Source organism: Peromyscus maniculatus, chromosome 8 (genome assembly GCF_049852395.1).
Source record: "Peromyscus maniculatus bairdii isolate BWxNUB_F1_BW_parent chromosome 8, HU_Pman_BW_mat_3.1, whole genome shotgun sequence".
Taxonomy (NCBI): Eukaryota; Metazoa; Chordata; class Mammalia; order Rodentia; family Cricetidae; genus Peromyscus; species Peromyscus maniculatus.
In genome coordinates this window covers 80,803,171-80,830,875 of record NC_134859.1, presented here as the reverse complement: position 1 = coordinate 80,830,875, position 27,705 = coordinate 80,803,171, and the positions used below count along the sequence as shown (strand labels likewise).

General features: G+C 41.4%; 2 protein-coding genes across 8 annotated transcripts in view; one reads left to right on the top strand and one right to left on the bottom strand.

Annotated features, from left to right (window-relative positions):
* The window catches only part of Mbtd1 (mbt domain containing 1), a 65,302-nt gene extending 63,507 nt beyond the window's left edge, over positions 1–1,795 (bottom strand). For 3 of the 7 annotated variants that reach the window (XM_042282611.2, XM_076543141.1, XM_076543147.1), the window contains exon 1: positions 1,670–1,782. The gene's annotated coding sequence lies outside the window, so the exon portion shown is untranslated. Of the gene's footprint in view, positions 1–1,669 lie in introns of all 7 variants that reach the window. The other 4 variants (XM_076543154.1, XM_076543159.1, XM_076543145.1 and 1 more) reach the window with 3 other exon arrangements.
* Positions 82–27,376, top strand: Utp18 (UTP18 small subunit processome component). The gene is made up of 14 exons (XM_076543163.1): positions 82–453; positions 1,936–2,051; positions 3,114–3,212; positions 5,287–5,357; positions 6,999–7,087; positions 8,379–8,504; positions 8,603–8,777; positions 12,573–12,673; positions 13,245–13,335; positions 14,327–14,450; positions 20,533–20,707; positions 24,770–24,912; positions 26,089–26,128; positions 27,242–27,376. Exons 1-13 carry the CDS (start codon positions 82–84, stop codon positions 26,111–26,113), a joined length of 1,707 nt encoding a protein of 568 aa, XP_076399278.1. The 3' UTR covers positions 26,114–26,128; positions 27,242–27,376.
* Positions 27,377–27,705: the final 329 nt, after the last annotated feature.

Below are 27,705 nucleotides of genomic sequence, written 5' to 3'. Positions count from 1 at the left end.
CGGTCACGTGGCGCGAGGCGGCGCAGGCTCCTTCCGGCTCCCCCGGGCTGGGCTGCGGCGCCGAGCTAGACGCCCCGGCACATGCGCAGTGGCGCTCCACGTGAACGCCTGCGTTTCTCCTCCGACCTGAGGATGCCGCCGGAGCGCAGGAGCCGGACGAAACCGGAGCGGGGAGCCGGCGCGATGCCGGGGAGGAAAGCCAGACCCGGGAGCGGCGGCACGCCCCGAAAGGCCGCCCGTTCATCCCAACGGACACCGCAGGCCGGGCAGAGGGCGGCCCCTAGCGCGGTCACCGCGGTGGCGGACGAGGAGGAGGAGAGCCGGCTTCGGCAGCGGAACCGCCGGACGCTCGAGGACGACAGGCCGGCCGCCGAGCGGTGCCTGGAGCAGCTGGTCTTCGGCGACGTCGAGGACGACGAGGACGCGCTGCTGCGGCGGCTGCGGAGCTCGCGGGTGAGGGAGGCCTGCTCGCGCGGAGCGGGCACCCGCTCCCGCCGCGCGCCGGGCGGGAGCGGGAGGCGAGGCCCCGGGGGCGGAGCCTGGGGGGACCTGCGGCGGCGAGCGCTCAGGTGGGAGGGACCGGCGACCGCGGGCGCCGAGTGGCACCGCTGCGCTCTCCCGCGGGCTGGCGAGGGCGGAGACGCTGCCTTTTTCTCCGCCCCACAGGGGCCGCAGCACTTCGCATCCAGCAGGCGCTCCATTGCCTGCCGGCTTGATTTGCAAGAAGGTTGCCTGCAAACCGGAGTCGGGCATCTTCGGGTTCGGGTGCCCTCTGCGGGAACCACAGGGGTGGCCGTTTGATCGCTTGTCGCGATTCCATTTCGTGGATGGAACCGATACGTGGGCAGAAGGCGTAAAGCTGCATTTCAACAATTTCTCCGTGTGATACACATGCCCAACTTTTGAGAATGACCAGTGTATTCGTCTCTAACGTTTTTTGAAGGCTTGCCTTTCGTAGCAATTGCAAATCCTTCGTGATTGATAAATTTTGCGCTGTCATTACTTTTGTTTTACACCTGGCCCCTCATCGAATGTAGAGAGAGGCCCAGGTATTGGACTAGGCACTCTTTGAGGGGAGACACAGCAATGGAGAAAGCCAACAAAAACCCAGCTCTCTTGGAGCTTGTGTTAGTAGTGGTAGCAAAACAAGGGAGACGACTAGTCAAGTTAAAATTAAAACATTTGGGAAAGGGAGTTAAATTATGCGGTGGCCTCTTTAGATAGGGTGACAAAACGCCTCAATAAGAATGTCAGCATTTGCTGAATGAAGCTGACCTTTGGCGTGGTGCTTGAATGGAAGGATGTAGCAGTCTCCTTTGGGAGGTGGAGAACAGTTACTTTCCGAGCTGTGTGGCCGTTCTGTATCAGAAAGTCATCCTGTGGTAGGCTTCGATCTTACTACCTCAGTAGTGCTGGTGGATCCTGTGCTTGACTTCTTGGACACTGGTGTGGGTTGGGGGAAAGCCCAGCTCATTTCAAGGGGATTGTGTGTGAGTGTGGGGGCGGGGGGCTAGGTTTAGTTTTGGCTGTGGTGTAAAGTTTTAAGGAGGTTGAGACCAAGCACACAGAACAGAGATCCTTGTTATGATTATGTTGTGTGGGATTTTAGATGGCTCTGGGTTCTGTCGTAGTTGAAGTTCAGATGTTTGTTCTTGACCTGTCCACTTACCTTTTCCCCTGGTCTACTGTGGTCTTTTCCTTTCAGTGTGTTTGGCCCTCCTTGGCTGCTCATCCTGCCTCTCCTGCCCCCTGATGGTTCTGATCTCCTTTCCTGCCTTCTCCTTCAGAATGTGCTACGATGGTATTCCATCACATTATTTCATCAGCAGACCAGGAAAGCAAAACATTCTACAAGCCATCCAAGTCTCAGGTGGGGGTGTCTGCCACCTCCCCACAGGAGAATCGCAGTGGCTTGAAGATGCTGTGTCTCCATAGGGTCAACTACGTGAAAGCTCAGAAGACTCTGAAGTGGAAGATGAAGCAGACGATAATCTTGCTCCTCAGAAGAAGCAGCCAGTTTGGGTGGATGAAGATGATGAAGATGAGGAAATGTAAGTCACCCATTCCTCTCAGAATCCCTCTGGACAATTTAAAGTTAACCTCTAGATTTTTACAAGTCACTGTCTTGGAAAGTATATGAAGAATTGAAGAACATTTGGAAGTGTAGGAAAAGGGTGGTTCATAGTTCTGCATCTGTGAGAAAGGTGTTGTTTCCTTGTCTCTGTGTGCAGGATAGACTGCTTAAGTGACAGTGGAGTTGGATCTTAGCTTGCCTTCCTAACTGGATGGTTCCTGACTACCACGGACAAGTTTGGAATCTACCTCTTCATTTGTAAAATGAGTGTCAGAATAGTGACTGTAGCAGAAGGCCGTTTGGATTATATGATGCATGTAGAATTTTTAGCATGGTGCCTGAAACTCAGTGAAGGCTTCACATAAATAAAGCTAGTGCACCATATTATATGAGTGTATACTGCACACTCATTTTAAGTTTGACTTTTTTCTATCTAAAGTTTGATGATAGGAAAATAACCCTACTTAAATTGTGTTAGGGAAATTGATACTAGTTATACGTATTATGCATGTTCTCTATTATCTTTGTTGATTAGAGATCTTAGTGTCTCAGATTTCTTACATACTAAAAATTTCAAACTTTTATTTATTGAACCCAGGGTCTGTGCATGCTTTCTTTCACCTTTCTTATGTACAGAGATTTTCAAGTTTTACATAGTCAGATCTTTGAATCTTTTGATTCATTGTACTTTTGTTTTTTAACAGTAAAATGCATTTTATTAGACTGTTGTTTGCTTATAAAATACAGGCAGTATTTGATGGTTTGCTTTTTGTATATTTGACTTGCCTGGGATATTGTAGAGAGTGACCTGAAATGTGTCTAGATAGTTTAGGATGAGTTTTCGTAAATGTTAGCTCTCCAGAGTATACGAGAGACTCAGGAGGAAGAATGGAGAACATGTGTATAAAACACTCCACATCTTACATTCTTTAACTTCACTATTTTAGTAAATGTTCCTTCAGAATACTAAAGGCAGCAGCAGCATTTCGTGATGGCTCTTTGCAGATCATTTAAAATATGCTTGTTCTGTATTTCACAGAGTTGACATGATGAACAATCGGTTTCGGAAAGATATAATGAAAAATGCCAGCGAAAGTAAACTTTCTAAAGAGAAGCTTCAGAAGAGACTTAAAGAGGAGTAAGTATCCTTTTTTCTGTGGTTTACCAAGAGGTGTATAAACAGTCACTTGTTTCTCTTTGGAACAGCTTTTCGGATAATCACATATACCATGAAAAAGTAGGCAACTTGCTGGGTGATTTTTGTGCAAGTGTTTATGGCAGAGAATACAACAAACAAAGGTAATTTGAAGTGGGGGAAGAAAAAACCAAGTTTGAAATGCTACCACTTAAATATAGTCAGTAATACTGGTACCGTGCTCATTCATTTGTATGTAAGTCAGTTCTGTCCAAACCCTTTTCCTCTGAGACAAGGCTCTCATTGTAAGACTCTGGGTTCTCCTGCCTCAGTCTACTAAGTACTGCAGTTACTGGTAAACACCACAATGCTTGCCTTTCACCAGAATACGAAAAATTACAAAAATGTAAGTACTTATTTTACAATTGGATTCAATTTAAAATAATCCTTTTACCCTATTTGCTTTTTTTATTTGAGTATTTGAATGTTCGGGATCAGTGTGAGAGTACGCTGTGGGTAATGTGTACTTAATGCCTGAATTCCTCAGTGTGCACCCGTCACCACAAGATGACGGAGATTTTCTTGCATATTTATAGTGTCATATCTAAGAAATTAGTAGCTGACCAGTCAATATTAAGTTCTCTATTAGACTAATAATCTAAACCAGCATACTTTATTACTTTTTTTTGACTTCACTATTTTTTCTTGTTAAAAAAATATGTACACTATTGTATGTGAGAGGTCAGCAGACAACTTTCTGGAGTCAGTTCTCTCCTTCCTCCATATGGATTCCAGGGATTAAACTTAGGCTTGGTGTCGAGTACTATTACTTCTGATAGCCAGCCCAAAGGATCCCCTCACCCCCAGTCTCTTATAGCTCAGGCTGGTCTCAGACTCACTATATAGCTGTTGATGATCTTGAACTTTGATCTTCTGTCTCCATTTTCCAAGTGGTGGGATTACAGGTGTTTTGGCACTACACCTATTTTTGTGTGGTGTTAGGGATTGAGCTCAAGGTCCTGTTCACATTAGGACTTTAATAATAAAAATCTAAATATAGCATTTATCTATCTGTCTGTCTGTTTATGTATGTATGTATGTATGTATGTATGTATGTATGTATGTATGTATGTTTTAGCTTTTTGAGACAGGGTCTCTTTCTGTAGTCCTGGCTATCCCGGACCTTGCTATGTAGACTAGGCTGGCCTCAAACTCCTGTCTCAGCCTCTAAGTCCTGGGATTAGTGTGTGCCACCATCCCTGGCCTAGTTAGTGTTTTTAAAAATTACTATGGTGATTGAAACTTAAGGGCTTGCTAGGTAAGTGCTATACTGCTGTATTTCTGCCCCCCTTCCTTCTTTATTTTGATATGGACTCTTCCTAAGTTGACCAGGAGGGCACCTTGAATTCCCTCTGTCATGCTGGCAGGCTTCAAACGTAATATCCTCTTCCGTAGCCCCCGCAAGCAGTTGGCATCACAGGCTTATATCACTGGGCCTGAATGAGACTGAGGAGGTGGGTGTCCGTCCGTGTCCCCCCCCCCCCCCCCAGACAGTTTCTCTGTGTGGTTTTGGTGCCTGTCCTGGATCTCACTCTGTAGACCAGGTTGGCCTCTAACTCACAGAGATCCACCTGGCTCTGCCTCTCGAGTGCTGGGATTAAAGGTATGCACCACCACCGACCAGCCCTGAGGAGGTTTTGTATATTCTAAGTCATTTGTTTTCAGACTACTCCTCTTAGATGTGGTTTTCATGTATCTCTGTATTCTGGCATTAGTTTATAACCACAATTAACTACATAGTTCCAGAAATGTAGGATGAACTGATAAGAACAAACAGGATAGCCATGTAATTAGATGTAAATTTAACAACAAATATAGATTGAGTGCACTGTAGCCAATGCTGATTTCAGTGGGCAGAGGTTCCTGAATTTCCAGTACAGAGAGTTTGGGACCATGCTGTGTGAGTAAAGACACTAATTTTGGAAGAGATTCTGTGTATGCTCTACAGGGTGCCAAGATCTATATAGAGTCTGAACATTCAGCAGTGTTACCACAACATTTTTGTTTTTCCTCTCAGATTCCAGCATGCCATGGGAGGAGTACCTGATTGGGCAGAGACTGGGAGCAAGCGGAGAAAATCTTCAGATGGTGAGTGTTGATGTCTGTGAGCTAGTAAGTCCCTTTCTTTTTGCTTTTATTGAAATTTTCCCAAGCTTTTAAAAATGAAGTGTTTTTGATAGTATAGGCTTATTCAACACAGGTTGAATATCCCTAGACTGATACTTGAAATGTTTTAGAATCTGAAACTTTTGGAGCTCTCAAGTCTGAAACTTCTGGAGCACTGGCTTTTTGAAGCCAGGAGTGGGGAATTCTACACAGTGAAACTGTATCATGCACAGAGTTACTGGAAGTATCATTATAATGACCATCAGGCAACATGTGAATGGTGGTCTAAAAGAAATGAGCTTCATGTTTAGCTTTGGGTCATTCCTGAGTTACCTTATCATGTACTTGCAGGTACTCCAAGTCTGTGCTCCAGAGTACCTCTGACCTAAGCATTTCAGATGAGGGATAGTCAACCTGTAGCATATTACTTACTGTAAGGGAAATGAGAGGGGGAATGGATTGTTTCTGTCTTTACAGGCCTGTGTTGTTTTATGACATAGGATTAAGGAAAAATGAGTAATACTTCATTCAGAGCCCCTTCTGAAGACACCTCTAACTAATCTAGCTGTCCATCCAGAAATGGGGTGTCTGTCAGTGGAGCCCAGATGATAACGTAAAAGAACTGCAGGATTTAAGACTAGCTTGTGTTATTAAATGTTTTCTAGTTTAGACCCTCCGAGTTTAGATACTATAAGTACAGATGGCTTCATCAAGATCTGATTTGTGTTCACAGTTACAAAACTTAGAATTGACATTTATAAAGTCTGGTGTAGCCTCACACTTACTTGGGAAGCTCTTAACATCTTTTTATTGGTTTCACCTGGAAATGATAGATGCTACTCAAGCATGCTTTAGACAGGATTTTGTCAGGTAACTCTTGAGTGAGCTATGTAGACCAAGCTGGCCTTGAGCTTACAGTGATCTGCCTGCCTCTGCCTCTGGAATGTTCACGCCATCTGTATTTTTGGATCTGTCAGCTAATTTTGGGACACTGTTAACATCCATTGAAGGCTAAATTTAATTACTGTGCTTTTTAGTTCTAGAATTTCCATTTGGTTTTTTTTTTTTTTTTTTCTTTGACAGATTCTCATGTAGCTTATGCTGGCCCTGAACTCAGATGGCTTGTGGCAGCCAGTTCTCTCATTCCATCATGTGGGGCCTGAGCATCAAACTGGTTGTTAGGCTTGGTGGCAAGTGCCTTTGCCCGCTTAGCCATCCTGTTATTCCTTATTGAGGTGCTTGTACAGTTGGCTGGCACTGATCTTTCTTTTTCCACTGTGGTGTTAGGCTGTATCTCTGTCTACCCTGTTGCTAATTTTGCCGTAATTATGAGTTGCTCTTTTTAAATGAAACGCTGACTTTATTTAAACTTGATCTCCTTTCATCTTAGTAACCATCTGTGTGAGTCGTCTTCCCAGTTAAGCTTTAATTTTAGCCATATATATAAAGTGCTGTGTCATCTTTTTGTCTTTCACTGTGTTTTGATTTTACCATTTTCAGCTCGAAAAGCAGTTGAGGTTGTAAAGCTAGGATGGGAGTTGGACTTGTAACTAGAGAAGTTTGGGTTAGGAAAGGGCCTTCTGATTGATTCTAAAGATGAGCCTGTGGGTTTATTTGACTTAGATGAAAGTGAAGAGGATGAAGATGATTTGTTGCAAAGGACTGGAAATTTCATATCCACATCCACTTCTCTTCCAAGAGGCATCTTGAAGGTGAGAGTTGTTGAAGTTGGACCTATCCAGTTACTGAAATCCATTCTGCTTCCTAAATTGTGCAAGTATGGATACTGCTTGTACGTTGGGCTAGGGTTTTTGTTGTTATTTGCTTTAATATTTGTTAGGTTTTTCTTTTCTTTTGCAGAGATGATGGAGAGCTACTTAAGTATGTCCTACTTAAGTACTTCTAGAATCCTATTTGGTTTCTTTGTCATTTCCATTGGTAGCAGTCTCCTGCTGCTGCCATCTCAGTCAGCCTGCGTCAGTGGTTAGGTGACTGGCTCTCCACATCCACCGTACCTCATCCTGTGAACTATTCTTAATATAGTAATACTAGAGGGAGCTTTTATTTACTTACCTGTGTATATCGGGATATGTGCATGGGAGTGCAGATACCAGTCCCGCCAGAGAAGGGCATTTGATCATGGGAGCTGGAGTTACAAGTGGCTCTGAGCTATTTGATAGGAGTGCTAGATCTTGGATTTGAACTTGGATCCTCTGTAGGAATACTGTATACTCTTAACCACTGAGCCATTTCCCCAGCCCCTAGAGGGAGCTTTTAAAAATAGTTTCAGGTCATATCACTTTCACTTGCTTTTTAAACCCTCTGTATTTCTGTCATGGTCTACAGTGTCCTTCATGGTCTTTCTTTTTTTTCCAGACAGGGTTTCTCCGTGTAGTTTTGGTGCCTGTCCTGGAACTCACTCTGTAGACCAGACTGGCCTCAAACTCACAGATCTGCCTGCCTCTGCCTCCCAAGTGGGATTAAAGGCGTGCACCACCTCTGCCCAGCCCATGGTCTTTCTTATTATACCCACATCTTTAGCTTCATCTCAGACCTCCTTTATCTCAGGCCCATATAGGCCTTTGTGTTTCTTAAATATACTGGGTCCTTTCTTTCCTTTGAACCCTGTCCTTGCTTTCTTCTGTCTGTGCCTTCCTTAGGCACTGCTAGTGTCCAACTGTTCAGTTCTTCTGCATTATAAACAATGTTTTTTCTTTTTTCTCTAAGACAGAGGTTCTTAACCTTCCTAATGCTGCAACCCTTTAATTCAGTACCTTGTGTTGGGGTGATCCCCCACCAAACTTAATTTTATCTTGCTACTTCATAACTGTAATTTTGCTACTGTTATGAATTGTAATGAATATCTGATATGTAGGATATATGGTATGTAAACCCTGTGAAAGGCTTGTTTGCCCCGAAAGGGGCCATGACTCACAAGTTGAGGACTTTTACTGTAAGCAATGCTAACCCAATTGATAAAATTCCAGCTTTGTATTTCCACAGATGAAGAACTGCCGGCCTGCCAATGCTGAACGGCCTACCACTGCTCGGATCTCATCAGTGCAGTTCCATCCTGGTGCACAGGTCGTGATGGTCTCTGGGGTAGATAATGCCATCTCACTATTTCAGGTATGAATTTCTAAATGAAGTCATGTAGTGAAAGTGTTCACTACCAGAACACAGGATCTGTGGAAATAACCAAAGAAAACATTTGTACTTTCTTACAGGTTGATGGCAAAACAAACCCTAAAATCCAGAGCATCTATTTGGAAAAGTTTCCAATCTTTAAGGCTTGTTTCAGTGCTAATGGAGAGGAGCTTTTAGCCACAAGTATGCACAGCAAGGTTCTTTATGTCTATGATATGCTAGCTGGCAAGTTAATTCCTGTACATCAAGTGAGAGGTAAGACTTATTTTGTACACAGAGTCGATCATCCTTATCTTACCACTTCTCTCAACCTGAGTTTACCAGTATTTATAACTATTCTTTTTAATCCCAGATGTGTGTGTGTGCACAGTCTCACTGTTATCTCTGATTGCCCTCAGATTCACAGATTCACCTGCCTCTGTGTCCCAAATTGTGGGATTAAAGCATGTACCATCACATCCAGCTCTCCATAGTACTTATTCTTTTTTTTCTTTAATTTTTTAAATTATTTATTTATTTTTATTTTATATGCATTGGTGTTTTGTCTGCCCACATGTCTGTCTGAGGGTGTCAGATCCCCTGGAACTGGAACTACAGACAGTTGTGAACTGCTATGTAGGTGCTGGGAATTGAACCTTGGTCCTCTGGAAGAGCAAACAGTGCTCTTAACTGCTGAGCCATCTCTCCAGCCCCTCTTCACAGTATTCTTAAAAGTAAGAGTTTGTTCAGTTAATAGTATTTGACAGTTGTCTTGTGTTGAGGAAGTATGCTTGAATGAAGCTAGTGAACTGACTCTTTAGTTAAGTACTTAGAGTAGGTTCATAATTTATAAGTATACATTTCTTCTAGACCACAGATGCTATTGCTTGGCTTTATTTGTCCTTGTTAATTAAGTTATTTTTATTTTTTGTGTGTTGGGGGCCAAGTGCTTGTAGGCTAGGATTTTATCACTGTGCTAAACCCTAGCCCCTGATACTCTATTTAAAAAGTTTTTTTTCTTTCGGATTATTTTATTTTATACATATGTGACTTTTGCCTGCATGTATGTATTGCACTGTGTACCTGCCTGGTACCAGCAGAGGTCAAAAGATGTTGGATCCCCTGGAACTAGAGTGATAGAGATGGTTATGCTCTTCTACTATGTGCTGGGAACTGAACTTGGGTCTTCTGCAAGAACAAGTGCTCTTAACTGCTGAACTACCACTGTAGCCCCTCCCCTTTATTTAAAATCCCTCCCTCCCTCCCTCCCTCCCTCCCTCCCTCCCTTCCTTCCTTCATGTGTATGGACACCACATGTATAGCCTGGTAGCTGCAGATGTTAGAAGAGGGTGTTTGATTCCCTGGAACTGGAGTTACAGATGGTTGTGAGCTACCATGTGGGTGCTAGGAACTGAACGTGGGTCCTTTGGAAGATCAACCAGTGCTCTTAATTGGTGAGCCATCACCTCTTTAGCCCCTCATACTTGGCTTTAATGGTAGCAGGTGAGGTGGTAGAAAGAATATTAGCTAGGGATATAGAAGACCTGGCTTCTACTTCCTTGGATAACTTGTTTCACTGCTCTGATAGATGGGCATTGTATACTTTAATTCTAATGTTTATTTTAAATGTTGATTTATTTTTGATATAAAACACTTTTGAGAAGTACTTATGTAATGCATTTTAAAGAACAACCTAGGCAAAACCAAAATGAGCTATTTTCATCAGGTGATATAGTTACCTACCCTCTTAACCAGTTTTTCTCTGTATTGTCCTGCTTAGGCTATCTGAAAATACAGGTGACACCTTCATGATTCCTTTGGGAAACGAAAGCCACTATAATGATGTGGTGGACCAGCCAGCACACTTACTTACCCCAGGAATTCTTGAAGAATGAGGGATAAGAGACTTAGTTAGAAATAGAGGGAGAAAACACAGGATAGACTTGGGTAAGCCTGGATCCTTATCCACTGGCCCAGAACTTTATTCCAGAGGTCTATTTATAACAATGCCAAGGGGTGGAGCAAAAGACTTCCCCTTGCTAGTTACAGTCACCATGGTCCACTCAACCTCTTATGCAATCCTGCTGGGTACAGCCACTAGGAAACCTACTGGGCTCCAACATAATGATGTTGGCTGGCTTAACATACTTGGGCCAAAGTGTTGGCACAGGCCATGCATGGGTCACTGGTAGTCTCCTGTTGCACTTGTGTGGCTGTATTCCTGTTAATGGGTGACAGTGACTAAGACCAAACTAAAGAGGCATTTATGTTTATCTTCAGTGTTTCTAGTCAATTCTTTCCTGTTTCCTAATGCCTTATATTGAAACAGAAAACTTACTTTGATAACTCCTGTATTTGCACCTCCTCGTACCCATGGCTCAAAACCATCTGTAAGCCCAGTTCCAAGGGATCCAACTCCCTTTTCTGGCCTCTAAGGGTGCTGCACACACATGGTGCACAGACATACATGTAGGCAAAACTCCCATACACATGTAAAAACACCCGAAAAACAAAGCAGGCTCTATGGGATTGCTTAGCGGGTAAAGGTGCTGCTTGCTGCTTAAGTTTGATGGCCTGAGTTCTGTCTTTATAACTCAGGATAGAAGAAGAAAGCAAAAGAAAACAAAACTATACCATACTTGAGAAATTTATTTGCTATGCTGAGGATTTAACCCAGGGCCTTGATCCTGCAAGGCAGGTACTTTACCACTGAGCTATATTCCTAGCCCTATGAAAATACTTCGAGAAATTTAGGATATTTCATTAAGGTGGGAAATTTCTGACTAGGGTATGTAAACTTTTGTATGCAAATTCTTGTCATAAATGCTTGTTGAAAAATGAAAACAATTGATTCAGATTTTATGTTCCATTAACCTATCAGGGCTTATAACTTAAGCAGTTAGAGGTAGTCTGAAGCAGCCTCACCAAGCACTTCCTTATAGAATAAAGGCTTTTTACCACATTTTAAAAAAAAGTCCTTCTGGTCTGTCTAATCAGTAGTTGCACTTGAGCAGCTTGAATTAAAAAAAATTTTTTTTTTTTTGACTAGGCAGCATGTTTGTGTTTGCATGATATAGAAAGCCAGCATATAGCTGGGTGTGGTGGTACATGCCTGTAATCCCTGCACTTGAGGCAGGAGGATCATATCAGAGTCATCCTTGGCTACATAGTGAGTTAGCGGCTGTCCTGGATTTGAAAAGCACACTGCCTTCTCCCCTCCCCGCCAGTATGTACAAATAATGGGAAATCTATTCTCCTTCTCCCTGGTCACCTCCTTCCCTTCCCTTTAGTTAGCTATTTGTACCATTTTTATGTGTCCTTTCTATAGATCACTTTATGAGTAGCTTGGCTCTTAGCATTCTGATAGGGTCATTGTGAAAGGATTTTTAAATGGGTGAACAGACTCTCAATTACATCTATGCATGCCATCATGAGAACCTAATCAATTCTTAAATGCACTTGAAAGTTAGGAGTTTATACTTTTAAAGTACAAAATTTAAAGATTATTTTCCCGTTCATCATAGATGGCAACCAGATAGTTTGGCCATCTCTATTGGCAGTGGGTTTCCTTTCCTTTAATGATCTGTGCAACAGCAAACTAAATAGTCCTTTTGGTTAGAGTATCACTGCTTACATTTGGCAAATGAGTTGAGTGTTTACTGTTTGGAGAGCTGACCTGTTGAATGTTAACCAAGATGAAGTTGCAACGGTTTTTGAAACATTTGGGTTCTTTTTGGTGTTTCATGCAATCAGAATTATTCAAAGCTTGGGTTTTGCTTAATTTGTAGCTTGTAAACATTTTAAAAGGTAAGGGAACTTAATTGTTAATAGAGGGTAGTTTTTTTTTCTTTTCTTTTTTTTTTTTTTTTTTTTTGGTTTTTTGAGGTTTCTCCATGTAGTTTTGGTGCGTATCCTGGATCCCGCTCTGTAGACCAGGCTCGCTTCGAACTCAAAGAGACCTGCCTGGCTCTGCCTCCCGAGTGCTGGGATTAAAGGTGTGTGCCACTGCAGCCCAGTTGAGGGTAAACTTCTTAAAAGTCATTAAATCTATTGTTTCATCTCCTTTCTTAGGTTTGAAAGAGAAAATAGTGAAGCGTTTTGAAGTCTCCCCAGACGGATCCTTCTTGCTCATAAGTGGCATTGCTGGGTTTTCTCATTTGCTGTCAATGAAGGTGAAATAGTTGCTTCTTAATTCTTTCATTAGATATTAAGGCTAGAGTTAAGGACAGTCTTGAACTCAGTGTGTTCTTTTTATTTTTGTTTTTTTGAGATGGGGTTTTGCTATATAGTCCTGGCTGGCCTCCAACTAATAGAGAGCCACTTATCTGTGCCTCCAGAGTAATAGGATCAAAGGCTTGCACTCAGTGTATTCTTAAATCTATACCTCAAGTAGAACTTTGGAGTTGTGGGCAGTTGAGGGAAAACTTTTGACAATGAGAAAAATAGAGTCAGGGCTGGAGAGATGGGTCAGTGGTTAAGAGCACTGGCTGCTCTTCCAGAGCACCTGGGTTCTGTTCCCCGTACCCACATGTTGATTTGCAACCATCTATAACTTTAATTCCGGAGGATTTGTTACCCTCTTCTGGCTTCTATGGGCAACAGACACAAATGTGCCCAGACATCCATGCAGACAAAACAGCTGTACACATAAAATAAAATTAATAAACAAAAGTTAGAGTCAAATGCTTTCTGGAAGAAAGATAACAGCCTTCTAACATCTAATAAATAATTAATTACTCTTAGACCAAAGAACTAATTGGTAGCATGAAGATTAATGGAAGAATTGCAGCATCCACATTCTCTTCGGATAGTAAGAGGATATATACTTCTTCTGGTAAGTTTGGATGTATTTATGTTTCAAATTTTATAAAATAAACCCTGCTTGGTTTTCTACTTACTGTTTTAGTAAGAAAATTAGATATATTTAGTACTAATTTTCTCTCATTTGCCAGGTCAGTTAAAAACTAATAACAGTGAGGGGTTAGCCATCTGATATACAGTGTTAACATGCTTGCTATGTGTACTCTTACTCCAATGTGGGTCAGTTTTCAAGGAGATGGTTAAAACGAGTTTTGCTGAATTCTCTTTGGGAGCATAAGGTTGTACGTGGCAGGGCAAATCTTGGAACAGTATCTACAGAAAAGGAAGGGATGAGAGGGAGTGCGGAGCCATCTTTGAGGTGAGTGAGCTAATATTATAAGTATAATAGAGAAAAATAAGTATCAGGATGGGAAGGTGCTGTAGGAACAAGAAAAAGAATTGATCAATTTTGAGAATTAGATGGCTATTTTCATCATGGAAATATTTGTCATTTCTTGTATATAATATCTTTTATCTTGCCCACATTAATTCTCCAGATTAATATGTGCTCATTGCTTACCTTTAATATTCATAGTTTGTGAATGACTTGAAACAAACAGTATATGACTTCTTAGTTAAATTATAAACGTTTTGTGGTGTGGATCAGTTCATTTATTTTCTTCACCATCATTAAAAGTTGGCTTATCTACACTGTCTAGCCTTAATATATACTAAATACTCTAATGCTTGTTGGTAATTTTTCCCTTTTAATATATTACCTCTAATAATTTAGTGGAATACAGCACTTTTTACTTGGGAGATCAACTCGTGTGATTTTTTTTTTTTTTTCACTTGAAATCTAAGGATACATTTTTTTTTGAATGACCTATGAACTTTTGTATATGTTTGAAATATTTTTAGTTTTTTGGAAATAGGGTTGAGTTCCTTGTGCTGTTAAAGAGTGGTAAGTCTACTTGCTTTTTAAAGCAAGATTAGCTGAATCCTTCTTTGGCTTTGACTTTCAGGGAATGGAGAAGTTTATGTGTGGGATGTGAATTCAAGGAAGTGTGTTAACAGATTTCTTGATGAAGGCAGTTTATATGGATTAAGCATTGCTACTTCAAAGAATGGACAGTATGTGGCTTGTGGGTGAGTGAAGAGAATCACATCATGCTAATGAGAAAATGGTTTGCAGTTAAATATACTAGATGGTACATGGCTTTATTGACAACTTAGAATTATGAAATCAGTAAACTTAGCTGAGCCTTTTTTGAAAATGGTCTTGATGCATCATTTATTAATAATCAAAGAAGAAACTAGACTACCTTAAATCATTGTATGTTTTCCTGAGTTTAGAATACTCATTTGATGATGGCAAGGTTTCTATCTTAGTGTATTTAGCTTCTTGCCATTGATGAGGAGATACAGTAATTCAACTTTGGATTTAAATCTCTTAAGTCCTTTTAAGTGTAGTGTAAATCAAAAACATATTCTTTGGAAATATCATTTGTTAGTATGGTAGCTGTCTTAGCCACTGTTCTTTTCCTGTGAAGAGGCAGATACCATGGTCACAGCAACTTTTATAAAAAGAAAGCATTAAATTGGGGCTTGCTTATCATTTCAGAAATTTAGTCTATTATTATCAAGGCAGGGAGCATGGTGGCATGCAGGCAAACATGGTGCTGGAGAAGGAGCTGAGAGTTCTAATCTGGATCCATAGGCAGCAGCAGGAAGGGAGACCCATTGGGCCAGGCTTGGGCTTTTGAAACCAAAAAGCCCACCCCCAGTGACACACTTCCCCCAACAAGGCCACACCTCCTAATCCTACTCCTTCTCAAGTAGTGTCACTTCCTGATGACTAAGCATTCAAATATATGAACCTGTGGGGGTCATTGTTATTTAAACTATCACAGTAGGCACTTAAGATTTTATAAAACATGTTATTGGGTTATTAGTGGAAAAAATGGTTTATACTTGGGAAAAGATGACTTTATCTCCCTATCTGTTCTTAAATATGTAGGTAGAAGAAGGGAATTGAATAATTAGTGGTGGTTCTAACCTAACTTACAAAACCTTGTTAGCATCCATAATTTTGGTAGTTCAAGATGTTGTCTGACCTTAGACCAAACACAGTTGAGCTGTAAAGAAATTATAGTTAGGTTTTCCCTGAGTGGGAAGTTAAGGGGTCTAGGTGTCTAGATATGCAGCATACTTCTTCAACATTAAAATTGGGAAACTGCTTATGAATATCCCCAGCAGGTTTGGGGCCTGGGAAGGCAAATAGCACTGAGCTGGAGAGCTGGAGACAACTGGTATTCCTTAGGTGGTAGGATACTGACAGGCAGCTTTCAGTGTGATTGCCTTTCCTTTGTTGCTAGTCAGCACATGCTGTAGCTGTAGAGAGATGCATCTCAGCACTAGATAAGCTTTGCCAGAGTAATATGCAGTTCGCAACAGCTCCCAATTAGCAGGACTGAGAAGAAAGTGCTTGATACAAGTGATTTTGAGTAGATCTGCTCTTCCTGTGTCAGGCAAGGTCGAGTGTACAAAAATGACCTTGTTTCAAATTTGTGAAGTCAGTGCAGTTAGTATTTTTGTGGTCCTTGCCTTCTCTTTTGTTTCACTCTTTATTAGTCCAGTTTGAAGGGTCTGAGCAAAAAATCTGATACTAGAAATTGAAACTTATTTTAATTGCTCTTCAGTGTAATTGAATTTTCATGTTGTTGGCCAGAGATCATTTTTATGTTATAGTTAAATCTGTTAAGAAAAGCTTTAACCCTTGTTAGAATTCCTGATATCATCTGATAGGTGGTGCTGTAGACTCAGGGTAGAGCGGGGAGAAGCTGGAATCTTCTCTGGTCTATGCTCCTGGCACTTAATTCCTTTGATCTCAGAACTCCTATTACTATCTGTCAACTCGATTTAGTTCTTAAGTACATGCTTTCTATTTACAACTTTGCTGTGATAGAATAGTTAAGAATACTTTTGTAAAGAGAGTTCTTTTACTTTACATTGTCATTTGAATAGCTTTGGAAACTGGCGTGATATGGTACATGCCTGTAATCTCAGCATTTGTGAGGTAGAAGCAATCAGATTTAAATGTTTTTTTGTTGTTGTTGTTTTTGGTTTTTTGAGACAGGGTTTCTCTGTGTAGCCCTGGCTGTCCTGGAACTCGCTCTGTAGACCAGGCTGGCCTCAAACTCACTGAGATCCACCTGACTCTGCCTACTAAGTGCTGGGAGTAAAGGGTGATTTGAGATAGGTTCGCTGGTATCCCAGGTTAGGCGCCTCATACTTGCTAGCTGAGGCTGGTCTTGAATTTTTGATCCTCTTGCTTCCACCTCCTGAGTGCTGGTATTGTAGGTGTAATACCATGTTTCACTTGTTTCTTGTTCTCTAATCAGTTTTCTATCAGGTGATTAGAAATTTGTTGACTTTAGTCATGATTAGCTTATAATAAATACAAAGGTTGTTTGGAGAGGGACGGTTGGTGTTTGTAGGAGTAAGGATGAGTGAGATTCTAGAAGTAGATTGGAATCAGCCTTGGGGACAATAGAGAAAGGTGACTGAAGGAACTGGTAGAAATCAGTCTTTCGTATTTGTGCTTAACTTATTTGTTTGAGGGTCTGTATGACATATGTAGTTATGTCTTAACTTTTTAAAAGAGACAGGTTCTTGCTTTCTCATACAGGCAGGCTTCAAGCTTGAGAGCCTCCTGTCTCATGCTCTTGAGATTTGGGATAGATGTATGCTCCCACAGTTGACTTTTTGGGGTCCCTTTGTTTGCTCAGGCTGGTCTCAGGCTCATGTTATCTTCTTATCCTGGGTAGCTGAGACTACAGGCATGCACTATTATGTTCTTTTTAAAATTCTTGTCACACACTTCTAGCATCTGATTTGGCTTGATATTGGTACTATGATGGGAGCCATTTGACTTCTTTGGGGAATAATGTCTGAGAATAGCATGAATGGCTGTCCTTGTGGCAAGGCCCTGAAGACCCTGACCCACTTGACAAAACCCTGTGGCCAGCTGGCTGCATAATTCCGGGCATGACCCCAGGAGCATATGTGCTGCCTGCTCTCCTTGCTTTTACTGTGCTAGCCATACTGCTGGCCTGAACGAGTCACAGGAGGTCATGAAGTTTAATACTACATATTTGCATAACTGTTCTGGAAAGAATGACTTTAACCACTAATCTTTGAGAAATGTTAATAAACAGATGATATCAGGAGTTAATGGGAACAGGGAATGAAGCAGAATCATAAAAACCTGTAGTTCCCTCATTTCTAATAATTGTGCCAATACCTTAAGTTAAGAGAGATGGACGTAAGGACAAGGGATGAACAGTGCCAGCTATTAAGAGTAAGTTTCCGGTTATGTTGCCTAAAGGATAAATGGAAAAACTTGGTATATCCCCAGAGGAGATAGAGTACTACAGAATGTAGAATGGATTGATCTAGCTTTGGCTGGTGAGTTGACTGTGAGAACCCAGACTCTACCAGATGTAAATATTAATTTAACCATTAGAGTCAGAACTGTCTCACCCTGCATAATGCTGTAACTGCATATGCTGCCAGCTGGGCACACTGTTCTACCTGTAAGTGTGCCTACTTAGAAAAGCTCCTTTGTAGCTTGCAAGGCTGCTTATGCTTCTAACAGGAGAGAGATAGATCAAAAAGGTAATGGCTACTGGTGAAAAAGCTGGGGGACAGAAGGGGAAGGAAGCAAGGAACAAACTGGTATTTACTGTAATCATTTTTAGAAACTAAGGAAGTAAAACCTTCATGCACACCACTGAAACTGTATAATAAAAATAGCCTAGGCTCTCTGGGGCCACTTGTTTGAATAATAGGTAGTAACAATTTCTTCCTGGCGCCAACTTCACACATCCATCCCTGGTCATTGAACCATCTGGAGCAAGGCTTCCAGCAGTACTAGTTGAGATTTTGTCATTCAGGTTATAAATACTTGGCTTTAGCATGACATTGTGTCTTGTATTCCGGACATTTTATTTATTTATTTATTTATTTATTTATTTATTTATTTATTTATTTATTTATTTATTTATTTATTTATTTATTTATTTATTTATTTGGTTTTTGGAGACAGGATTTCTCTGTGTAGCTTTGCGCCTTTCCTGGAACTCACTTGGTAGCCCAGGCTGGCCTCGAACTCACAGAGATCCGCCTGCCTCTGCTTCCTGAGTGCTGGGATTAAAGGCCTGCGCCACCAACACCCGGCATATTCCGGACATTTTAACATTTTGTTTGGTATATATACCTTTGTTTTAGTTTTGTGTCTTTGTTTAATTTTTTTGAGGCAGACTCTCATGTATCCCACCCTGGCTTCAGACTTGCTTTGTAGCTGAGATGACTGACTTTGCACTCTTGTTCCCTCTGCTTTTATCTCCTCCTAAGTGCTGGGATTATAGGCATGGGACACCATACCTACTCTAGTTTTATGGTTGGTTATTCTTTGCTATAAGTCACTAGGGCCAGTTTTAAGTTATCTGTGGATTATTTGTACCATGTTTAATTAGTTTACTTTTTGGGGGGTGGAGGAGGAGCGAGATGGAGTCTTCCATGTAGCCCTGGTGTCTTAGTTAGGGTTTCTATTGCTTTGAAGAGACACCATGATCATGGCAACTCTTACAAAGGAAAACGTTTAGTTGGGGCTAGCTTACAGTTTCAGAGGTTTAATTCATTATCATCATGGCAGGACATGGCAGTGTGCAGGCAGACACAGTGCTGGAGAAGGAGCTGAGAGTTCTACATCTTTTTACCTGCAGTCAGCAGGAGCAACTATATATCAGACTGAGTGTGGCTTGAACAAAGGAGACCTCAAAGCCCACCCCCACAGTGAAACACTTCCTCCAACAAGACTACACCTCCTAATAGTGCCACTTGCTGTGGGCCAAGCATTCAAACACATGAGGGGCCATTCCTATTCAGACCACCATGCTTGGTTACCTTTGAACTTCTGTGTCAGCTTTTGAGTGTTCAGATTATAGGTGGGCACTCTGCTTCCAGCTTTATGTGCCTCATTCTTGACGCACATCACATTAGAATGTCTGATCATTGAGACAAAAAAAACAAGTATTTAAAGTTTTATTTTGTTTTGTGTTTCAACTATTGCTCACATTGTATTTTAGGGTGGTGGTGCATTCCTTTAATCCCAGTACTCAGGAGGCAGAGGCAGGTGGATTACTCTGAATTTGAGGCCAGCCTGGTCTAGGACAAGCAAATTCTAGGACAGCCAGAGCTGTTACACGGAGAAACCCTGTCTCACCCCGCCCGCCCGCCCCAAATTAAGTAGCCCACTTTCTATCTGAGCCTCCTGAATCAGGCATGAACTGCCCTTCCTGGCTTAAAGTACTCATCTGTGAATGATTCTGTTAGTGATAGATTTAGCAGTAGGCCCTTAATTTACCTTTTAAGAGCATTGGATATCTTTCTTTGTTGGTAAACATTAATGTAAACTCCGAGTGGATATTCCCAGGAAAGCCAAATTAAGGTGTACAATTTTACTGTCTTTGCTTCATAGTTCCCACAAATACATTCAAAGAATAAAAAAAGAAGAGCTAGAAATGGCAGAAGGGAATGGTGGTGTTTACTGTAGAAAGAAAAGCAGCAACTGTCAGTGGGCAATGTCAGTTGTCTTTCCCATATTAGAATAGTAGGCAATGTCCAGGCCTGCTGGTGCTGGCTTTTACTCCCAGGTAGGAACTCAGGCCAGCTTGGCAATATAGTGAGACCCTATACTAGGAGGGAAAGGGCAAAAGGGCTGGAGGTAGACTTGCTTAGCATGTTTGTGAGGCCTAAGATTCAATCCCCAGTACCACAAAACAAAAAAACCCGAAGTAGTGGTACTGGAAGTTAGGCAGTGGGCACTCTGGGAGAGTGCTTGTCTCAGTTCCTTAGTTTGCCTTGCATCTCAAGCACTCGAGTAGTACCTGGCTTGGAGTGGACATTTGCTCTATTCTTTGATTTATCAGCAGAGAGTAAAGTGCAGATTCTGTGCTTTCTTGAGTTTGTAGGTAGACTACAGTTGAAAAGCTGACAGTTAAGAGCACAGCCAGACTGAAGCTGCACTGACAGGATGGCTTTTGTCTTGCCTTCAACTCTTCAGTCATTGGGCTCTTTGCAGTTTGTTTCCCACAGATACCAGTTTGTGTTCATCTAGGTTGCAAAGACTGTTTTAAATCTGTTTTATTTCCTTTTCTTTTTGCAGTTCTAAGAGTGGAGTGGTAAACATATACAGTCAAGATTCTTGCCTCCAACAAACAAACCCAAAGCCAATAAAAGCTATAATGAACCTGGTCACTGGTGTCACTTCCTTGGCCTTCAATCCCACTACAGAAATCTTGGCAGTGGCTTCAAGAAAAATGAAAGAAGCTGTCAGATTGGTAATAACTCCTTTTACCTTTCCCCTTTATCTTGATAATTTAACATTTCATGTTGAAACAGTGAATGATAACAGGAAAGTAGTATTGGATTATTTTAAAGAGTGATTTCTGGGCTGGAGATGTGGTTTAGTTGGTAGAGTGCTTGCTTGGAGGAATACATGAGACCCTGAGTTCAATTCCCAGCACCAAAACAAATCTGGGTAGGTGACACATGCCCATAATCAGAGTCATCCTTGGCTCCATAGTGGGTTGAAAGCTGGTCTGGTATGCATGAAAACTTTGTCTTAAAAAGTCAAAAACAGCAACAAAATGCTAAAAGGTTAGTCATTTCAGTTCTGTTTTGCAGAAATTATTAGTTGGGAGCTTTTGGATTTGTTTGTTGCATTTTTGTCCAGTAGCCACCAAATTTTGCAGTTTCTGTTTTATTGGAAATTCTGAGCTGTCCATTGTTAGCATTTCTTAAGTTATAGTCCTCATTTTCAGAGATTTCTTCCAGCACATAAATTCAGGAACATATTTAAGGAAAGCACTTCATTAATCTACAGTTTCTTAATTATTTTCCAAAAGCCTGTAGCTTCAGTGGAGTGAAGGCAGTTTTTAGATTTTTAAAAGTAAGTTGACTTGACATAAGTAAGTCAAGGTGCTGCAGTTCAAATAGCTAGACAGGGATTATGAATACCTGTGTCAAGAATGCCTTAGGCCACCCTCAGTTTTGGTGATTTAGTGGGATGATACAGGACCCAGTATTTGGCTATATTATGGCTAAGATTTATTATAGCCATAGGATACTACGCAGAATCAGCCAAGGGAAGAGCTACACAGGTAAAGTGTGGAGCAGCCTGGGAGTCCCTTTCCATAGAGTTGCACAGGATTCATGTAACACCTCCAGCCGTGAGGTGAGACTGCACACTAAGTGGTTACTACCTATGAGACTCGTTAGAGACTGACTCAGTGCCCAGAGTTTTGGTTGAGGGTTCATGTGGACATCCTTTGTTTAGCATTTGCTGAGTTCTAGGTGCCCAGGAGTAAAGCCAGGTATTAAGCATAAATCACTTCATTTACACAACTGATTTGGGCTACCTGGCCCAAGTGTACTACTATCCTAATCATTCATAGAAAGTAGGGCACTGTTTACTCAGACATCATCCAAGGGCCGCTCTTACAAGTCTTCCTGAGAATACTGGCCTCAGGACCACATTAACTCTTTTTGGTTCACCCTTAGAGTTCAGTTTAAAAGTCACTCTCATTTCTAGAAGTTTCCTACTCCTCAGAACCAATTTCTTCGCTTAATACTTATTTGCTCTTAGACTCAGGTATACAGATTTTGTCCAACTTTGAATAGCAATATTGAGTTATGCTACTGTACACTGGTGGTTTGTGTGTTTTACAAAGGCTTATTATTTTTTTTAATTTTATTTATTTTATTTTATTTTTTTTTTTTTTTTTTTTTTTTTTTCAAGACAGGGTTTCTCTGCGTAGCTTTGCGCCTTTCCTGGAACTCACTTGGCAGCCCAGGCTGGCCTCGAACTCATAGAGATCCACCTGGCTCTGCCCCCCGAGTGCTGGGATTAAAGGCGTGCGCCACCACCGCCCGGCTTATTTATTTTATTTTACAATACCATTCAGTTCTACATATCAGCCACGGGTTCCCCTATTCTCCCCCCTCCCCCCCCCTCCCCTTACCCCTAGCCCACCCCCCATTCCCACCTCCTCCAGGGCAAATCCTCCCCCGAGGACTGCAATCAACCTGGTAGACTCAGTCCAGGCAGGTCTAGTTCCTTCCTCCCAGACTGAGCCAAGTGTCACTGCATAAGCCCCAGGTTTCAAACAGCCAACTCATACAATGAGCATAGGACTTGGTCCCACTGTACAAAGGCTTATTTTTATTTTGCTCCCTCAACAAAAAGCTTTACATATATTTCATTGAGTATGAACTTAGATAATAGTGTGTATCTTACAAAGATTTACAAAGAACTCAAAACAATTTCGTGTTGATCACAGTCCTTTAGAGGATTTACAGTTAGTAAAGGGCAGAATTGTAATTTCGTATTTTATACTTTTTGTTTTGTTGAGGCAAGGTTGCCTGTAGCACAGGCTAGCCTTGAATTCCTGTTCCTCTTGCCCCCACCTCTCAAATGCAGGGATTACAGGTATGCACTGCCATCGCCTTGCTTAGATTCTGTACTATTTGTTACACAGCTGTACAGGGCTTCTTTGACAGGGTGAAGAAGAGGCTAAACTGCCTCTGTTATGCAGGCATATCTATCCAGAGCCCATGGGCCCTCATGTTTGTTGGATAGATTCTTTGTGCTGAATTTATTCTTGGCTTCTCTCTGCTTGTGGTTTTAGGTTTGCCCTCTTGATCATATCTGAATTCTGTTTGTGTGTTTGTTTTGTTTTTTGAGACAGTTTCTCTGTGTAGCCCTGGCTCTTCTGGAACTCAAATTTGTAGACCAGGCTGTTCTCGAACTCACAGAGATTCACTTGTCTCTGTCTGCTTCTGCCTCCCAAGTGCCTGGGATTAAGGCCGTGCACCACCACTGCCTGGCTCATATATTAATTCTTTAAAAAAAAAATTATGTGTATGAGTCTTTTGCTATGTTCCATATGCATGCCTGGTGTCTGTGAGGGTCAGAAGAGGGTATCTGTCCCCTGGAACTGAAGTTGTTGTAAGACACCATGTTAGTGCTGGGAACTGAAACCAGGTTCTCTGCCAAAGCAGGCAATGCTTTTTACCGCTAAGCCAACTCTTCAGCCCCCCTGTATCTGAGTGTTATTGTTGTACTTCCTTACTTTGCTTTTCCTCCCCCCTCCCCAGCAGGGTTTCTCTGTGTAGTTTTGGTGCCTGTCCTGGATCTCGCTGTGTAGACCAGGCTGGCCTTGAACTCACAGAGATCTACCTGCCTCTGCCTCCCGAGTGCTGGGATTAAAGGTGTGCGCCCCACTGCCCAGCTACTTATTTTCTTTATAGATATTTGAGTGTAGTGTTTTGTCAGCCTTGTCCTCTACTCGTGATATTTTTCTTCGACTTGGTCAAATCTGTTGGTGATACTTTTCTGTTTTTTTTTTTTTTCTTTAGAGACATGATCTCACCACCTTTCCCTGGCTGGCCTGGAACTCATTGTATACTAGGCTGACTTCAAACTCAAGGAGATCTGCCTGCTTCTGTCTCCTTAGTACTGCTATGGTTAAGGGCATGCTCTGTTGTGCCTGGCTGGCTCTCTTATCGTCTTTTGCTTAGTAAGCTTCTGAAATATTTTCCAGGTATCTTTCCTGTTTTGGTATCTTGAGTTCAGGAATGCTGGAGAAGTTGTCTATCTTTCAGCATGAGTCATGCTGCTGTCCTTTTTCATGTTCATGCTTTTGTGTTGCTGTTTGTGCATCTGTGCTTTAGACAAAGTCTCTTCTAGTTTTATTTAGGGATTTTATTGAACAGCCTATTCCTGAGGACTTAGAATCTATGTAGTACCACTGAGAGAGGAGAAACTAAGCTGTTGTAATGGTTACACCAAAATGAAAAATGTAGAACTATACTTAAAATGCATTAAAGACCACTGACAGATCACCAGTGACCATAAAACAGAAAATGGAGAGTACTGTCAAGTTTAAAAAGAAAAAAACAAAAAACAAAAATTTCCCAGTAATGAAAAACTTAAAGAAACAAAGCTAGAGATGAGTTGGTGAGTAATGTCTTTGCCATGCAAGTGTGAAGACCTGAATTCAAACCCCCAGAGCTTATTCCAGACTCAGTGGAGATGGCCCTGGATGCAGGAGTGTCTGGGGTTAGAGACTGTCTCCACCAAGGTAGAAGGCAGTGACTGACACTGACACCGGAGCTTGTCATCTGACTTCCATGCAGGTTGCTCACACTCATACATGTGAGCGTGCGGGACACAGACACCCAGATTTAGTTCTGGACTACTTGGCTACATTTATGGAGCAGTGCTTCGTATGCCACAGTCCAGTGACCTGTGTTTTATATCAGGATAGAATGGAATGAAAAATTGAAGAAAGATGGTTCCTAGTTTTTGTAATGTAAGATTTTTTTACACTTTCCTGCAGGTTCATCTTCCTTCCTGTACAGTATTTTCTAACTTTCCGGTCTTTAAAAAGAGTGCTGTTTCTCGTGTTCAAACCATGGATTTTTCTCCCAGAGGTGGATACTTTGCCTTGGGGAATGAGCAAGGCAAGGCCCTGTTGTATAGGTAGGTATTGTTTATGTTTAAAAGTCAGATACATGATAAACTGCTTTTGAAAATGTGAAGAGAATAATATGTATTCCCAATTCTACAGTTATGTAAAGAATGTATTAGTTCTTTAATTATAGCATGTTCAGCCTAACCCATCCTCATTATCTAACTGCATTTTTTTCTCCCATAAATGTGTCACTAGCAGAAAAATTCATCCAAGGAATAAAAACTCTGTGTGTGTGTGTGTGTGTGTGTGTGTGTGTGTGTGTGTGTGTGTGTTTTAGTTTGTATGATGATTATTATTTTTCCCCAGAAAGCTTTAATTTTTTTTTTAGAGTGCCAAATCAAGGAAAAGTCGTCACTTTAATAATACTGCCACTTCCTTGGTAGTTTGACACTGACTTTTGCTGATTTGAAGTCACTATTTACTCCACTGGACTTAAGTGAATTTTAAAAAACAATAGATGTTTCTTTCCTTGGAGCTCTAAGCTAAAATAAAGGTGTGAGCCACAAAGACAGCAAAAAGTTATGTCAGCTAACCAAGTTTCTTTTCTTTACCCAACATACTTGTCTTTAAAATAGGCGCAAGCAAAATTTATATGCATCTTTGCTAAAATAGAGAGGTTGGCAGGGGGATGTTGAGGGAGAACTGGAGCTTGCAGTGGGAGTCAGCCCTGCTGGGACAGTCCTTCCCCTTGTGGTGGTTGGTGTGCTGCACAGAGCCTGTGCTTGTGTGGGAATGGTCCAGGGAGGAGAAAAGGGATGGGATTGGCTTTGAAGACAGGTGTGAAATGAGAATATAGCAGACTGTGGGTTAAGCTGCTACCTACTTTGAAAGGAAAATGAGTTATGCCAAAATGTAATTTTGTCAATCTTACTTCAGATTAGTTTGGGATCAAGCATATATTTTACTAACTAAATGAGTAGCTTTTTGAGAACTTTAGAATGAAACTGTCCTGGCTGTGCTAGTGATTTGGATTGACAACATTTTTATTTAGTGTGGCTGCTGAGGTAGTTTGTCAGTCTTCTGGAACCATCATAGCAGTTTATGCATGTAGGGATCTTAATACATCTGCTTGTTGAGAATGACTGGAATCACCTCCCATCCCCTACCACCAGCTTTCTGAGTGCTGCTCTATGATCACATTTAACTGTTCTGTGGTAATTAAAAAATTATCTTTTGTTTTTCAGGTTGCACCATTACTCAGACTTCTAAAGATGTTTTTTTAAAGTAAGAAAATTCTCTTAAATACCATGGGTTTGGGGTTGTACCACTGTCATTTGGTAGAGGTACCATATTGACTTAGCTCTGCTTCTCTGCCCCAGGCCAGGTTTATATCTTCAGTTTAGGGGAGTTGGGTGCAAGTAGATCAGGAGCTGGCCAAATGACCTGAGCCTTCCTTGGGAATTACTAATCCCCAATCACAGTGGTCTGCCTCCTCTTCTGAGGTCACATTTGTAAGATGAATTGCTAAATGGTCTTATTAATAAAAACCCAGAGCCAGATATTGGGGTGAAAGCTGAGAGATCAGGGAGTAAGACGAGTCACAGTCAACCTCACCTCACCAACTCCTCAGTTTCCAAAGAGACCTACTTCCTGTATACCTACGCATATATGCCTTTCTGTCCCTGCCATCTCATTTTCTCTCTCCGCCCAGCTACATCACTTCTTGTCTGTGTCTGTACAGACCTCCAGACCTCTATGGTTAGTGATGGGATTAAAGGCATGTGCCACCAACCACTGCCTGACTTCTGTGTTTACTATAGTGGCTGGCTTTTTCTTCTGATTCTCAGATAAGCTTTATTGGGGTGCACAATATATTGGAGGACACAGTATTTCACCACACACATTTCTAATACTGCATTCAGTAATTGTCATCAAAACTGTGGTTACTGAGCATGTAACCCACAAAACAGGATAAGTGTCACAGAAGAATCAACAGAGATGTGTGAACTTAAAATCTTTGACTTGGACGATAATTAAGTGTCTTGCCCTACTACTGCATAGAGCTCAAGAATGACTGGATAATAGATTTTTGCTGGACAGTATTTAAAACAAAGTGTGTTTCCTGTATGGCTACATCTTGGACCTGGCACAGGGGTGGTCCTGACTGAGCTTTGCAGTTAATCTTTTTACCACAGCTAACTGGCCTTCTTAGAATTATGAATGTTTAGGAGACTACAGATAAGATTTAATTAGAGATAAAGTTTTTTAAAGTTAGAATTTTGAGCAGAAAAAGAATGCATTTCAACTATCTTACCTCTCAAAAATACAATGGCAGTACATGTTGCTTGTGATGAGCAGTTAGAAATCAGCTGTATAATCTTTTCTATTCTTTTTCAGATACGATTGAACCCATCTCAATACATCTTCCCAGAAATTTCCAAGTGTGTGTGATAATATATGGATAATGACTTGTGGAATCTGTGCTTAAATTAGCAGCAATGTCTTAATAAATACATACCTTTTGTTAAAAAAGTGTACATAATTCTTTCCAATTTCTACGTGTGTGCACGCACATGCACACACAACTTGGATGCATTTCCTTTAAAACTAAATGTGAGAAATTGGGAACATCTGTCTGTAATAAAAAAAAAATATTGGCAGCTATTTTCATTTATATCTCCACCCCCTCCTCCAAACCCCCCTTCACAGATCTGTCTAGGTTTCAGAGCAGGGCTTTATAAGACTATTCATTCACCTATTCTTTTGTTTGTTTTATTTGAGACAGGTTCTTTGTGTAGTGTTGGCTGTCCTGTAACTTGCTATGTAGACCAGGCTGGCCTTGAACTCACAGAGATCCTCCT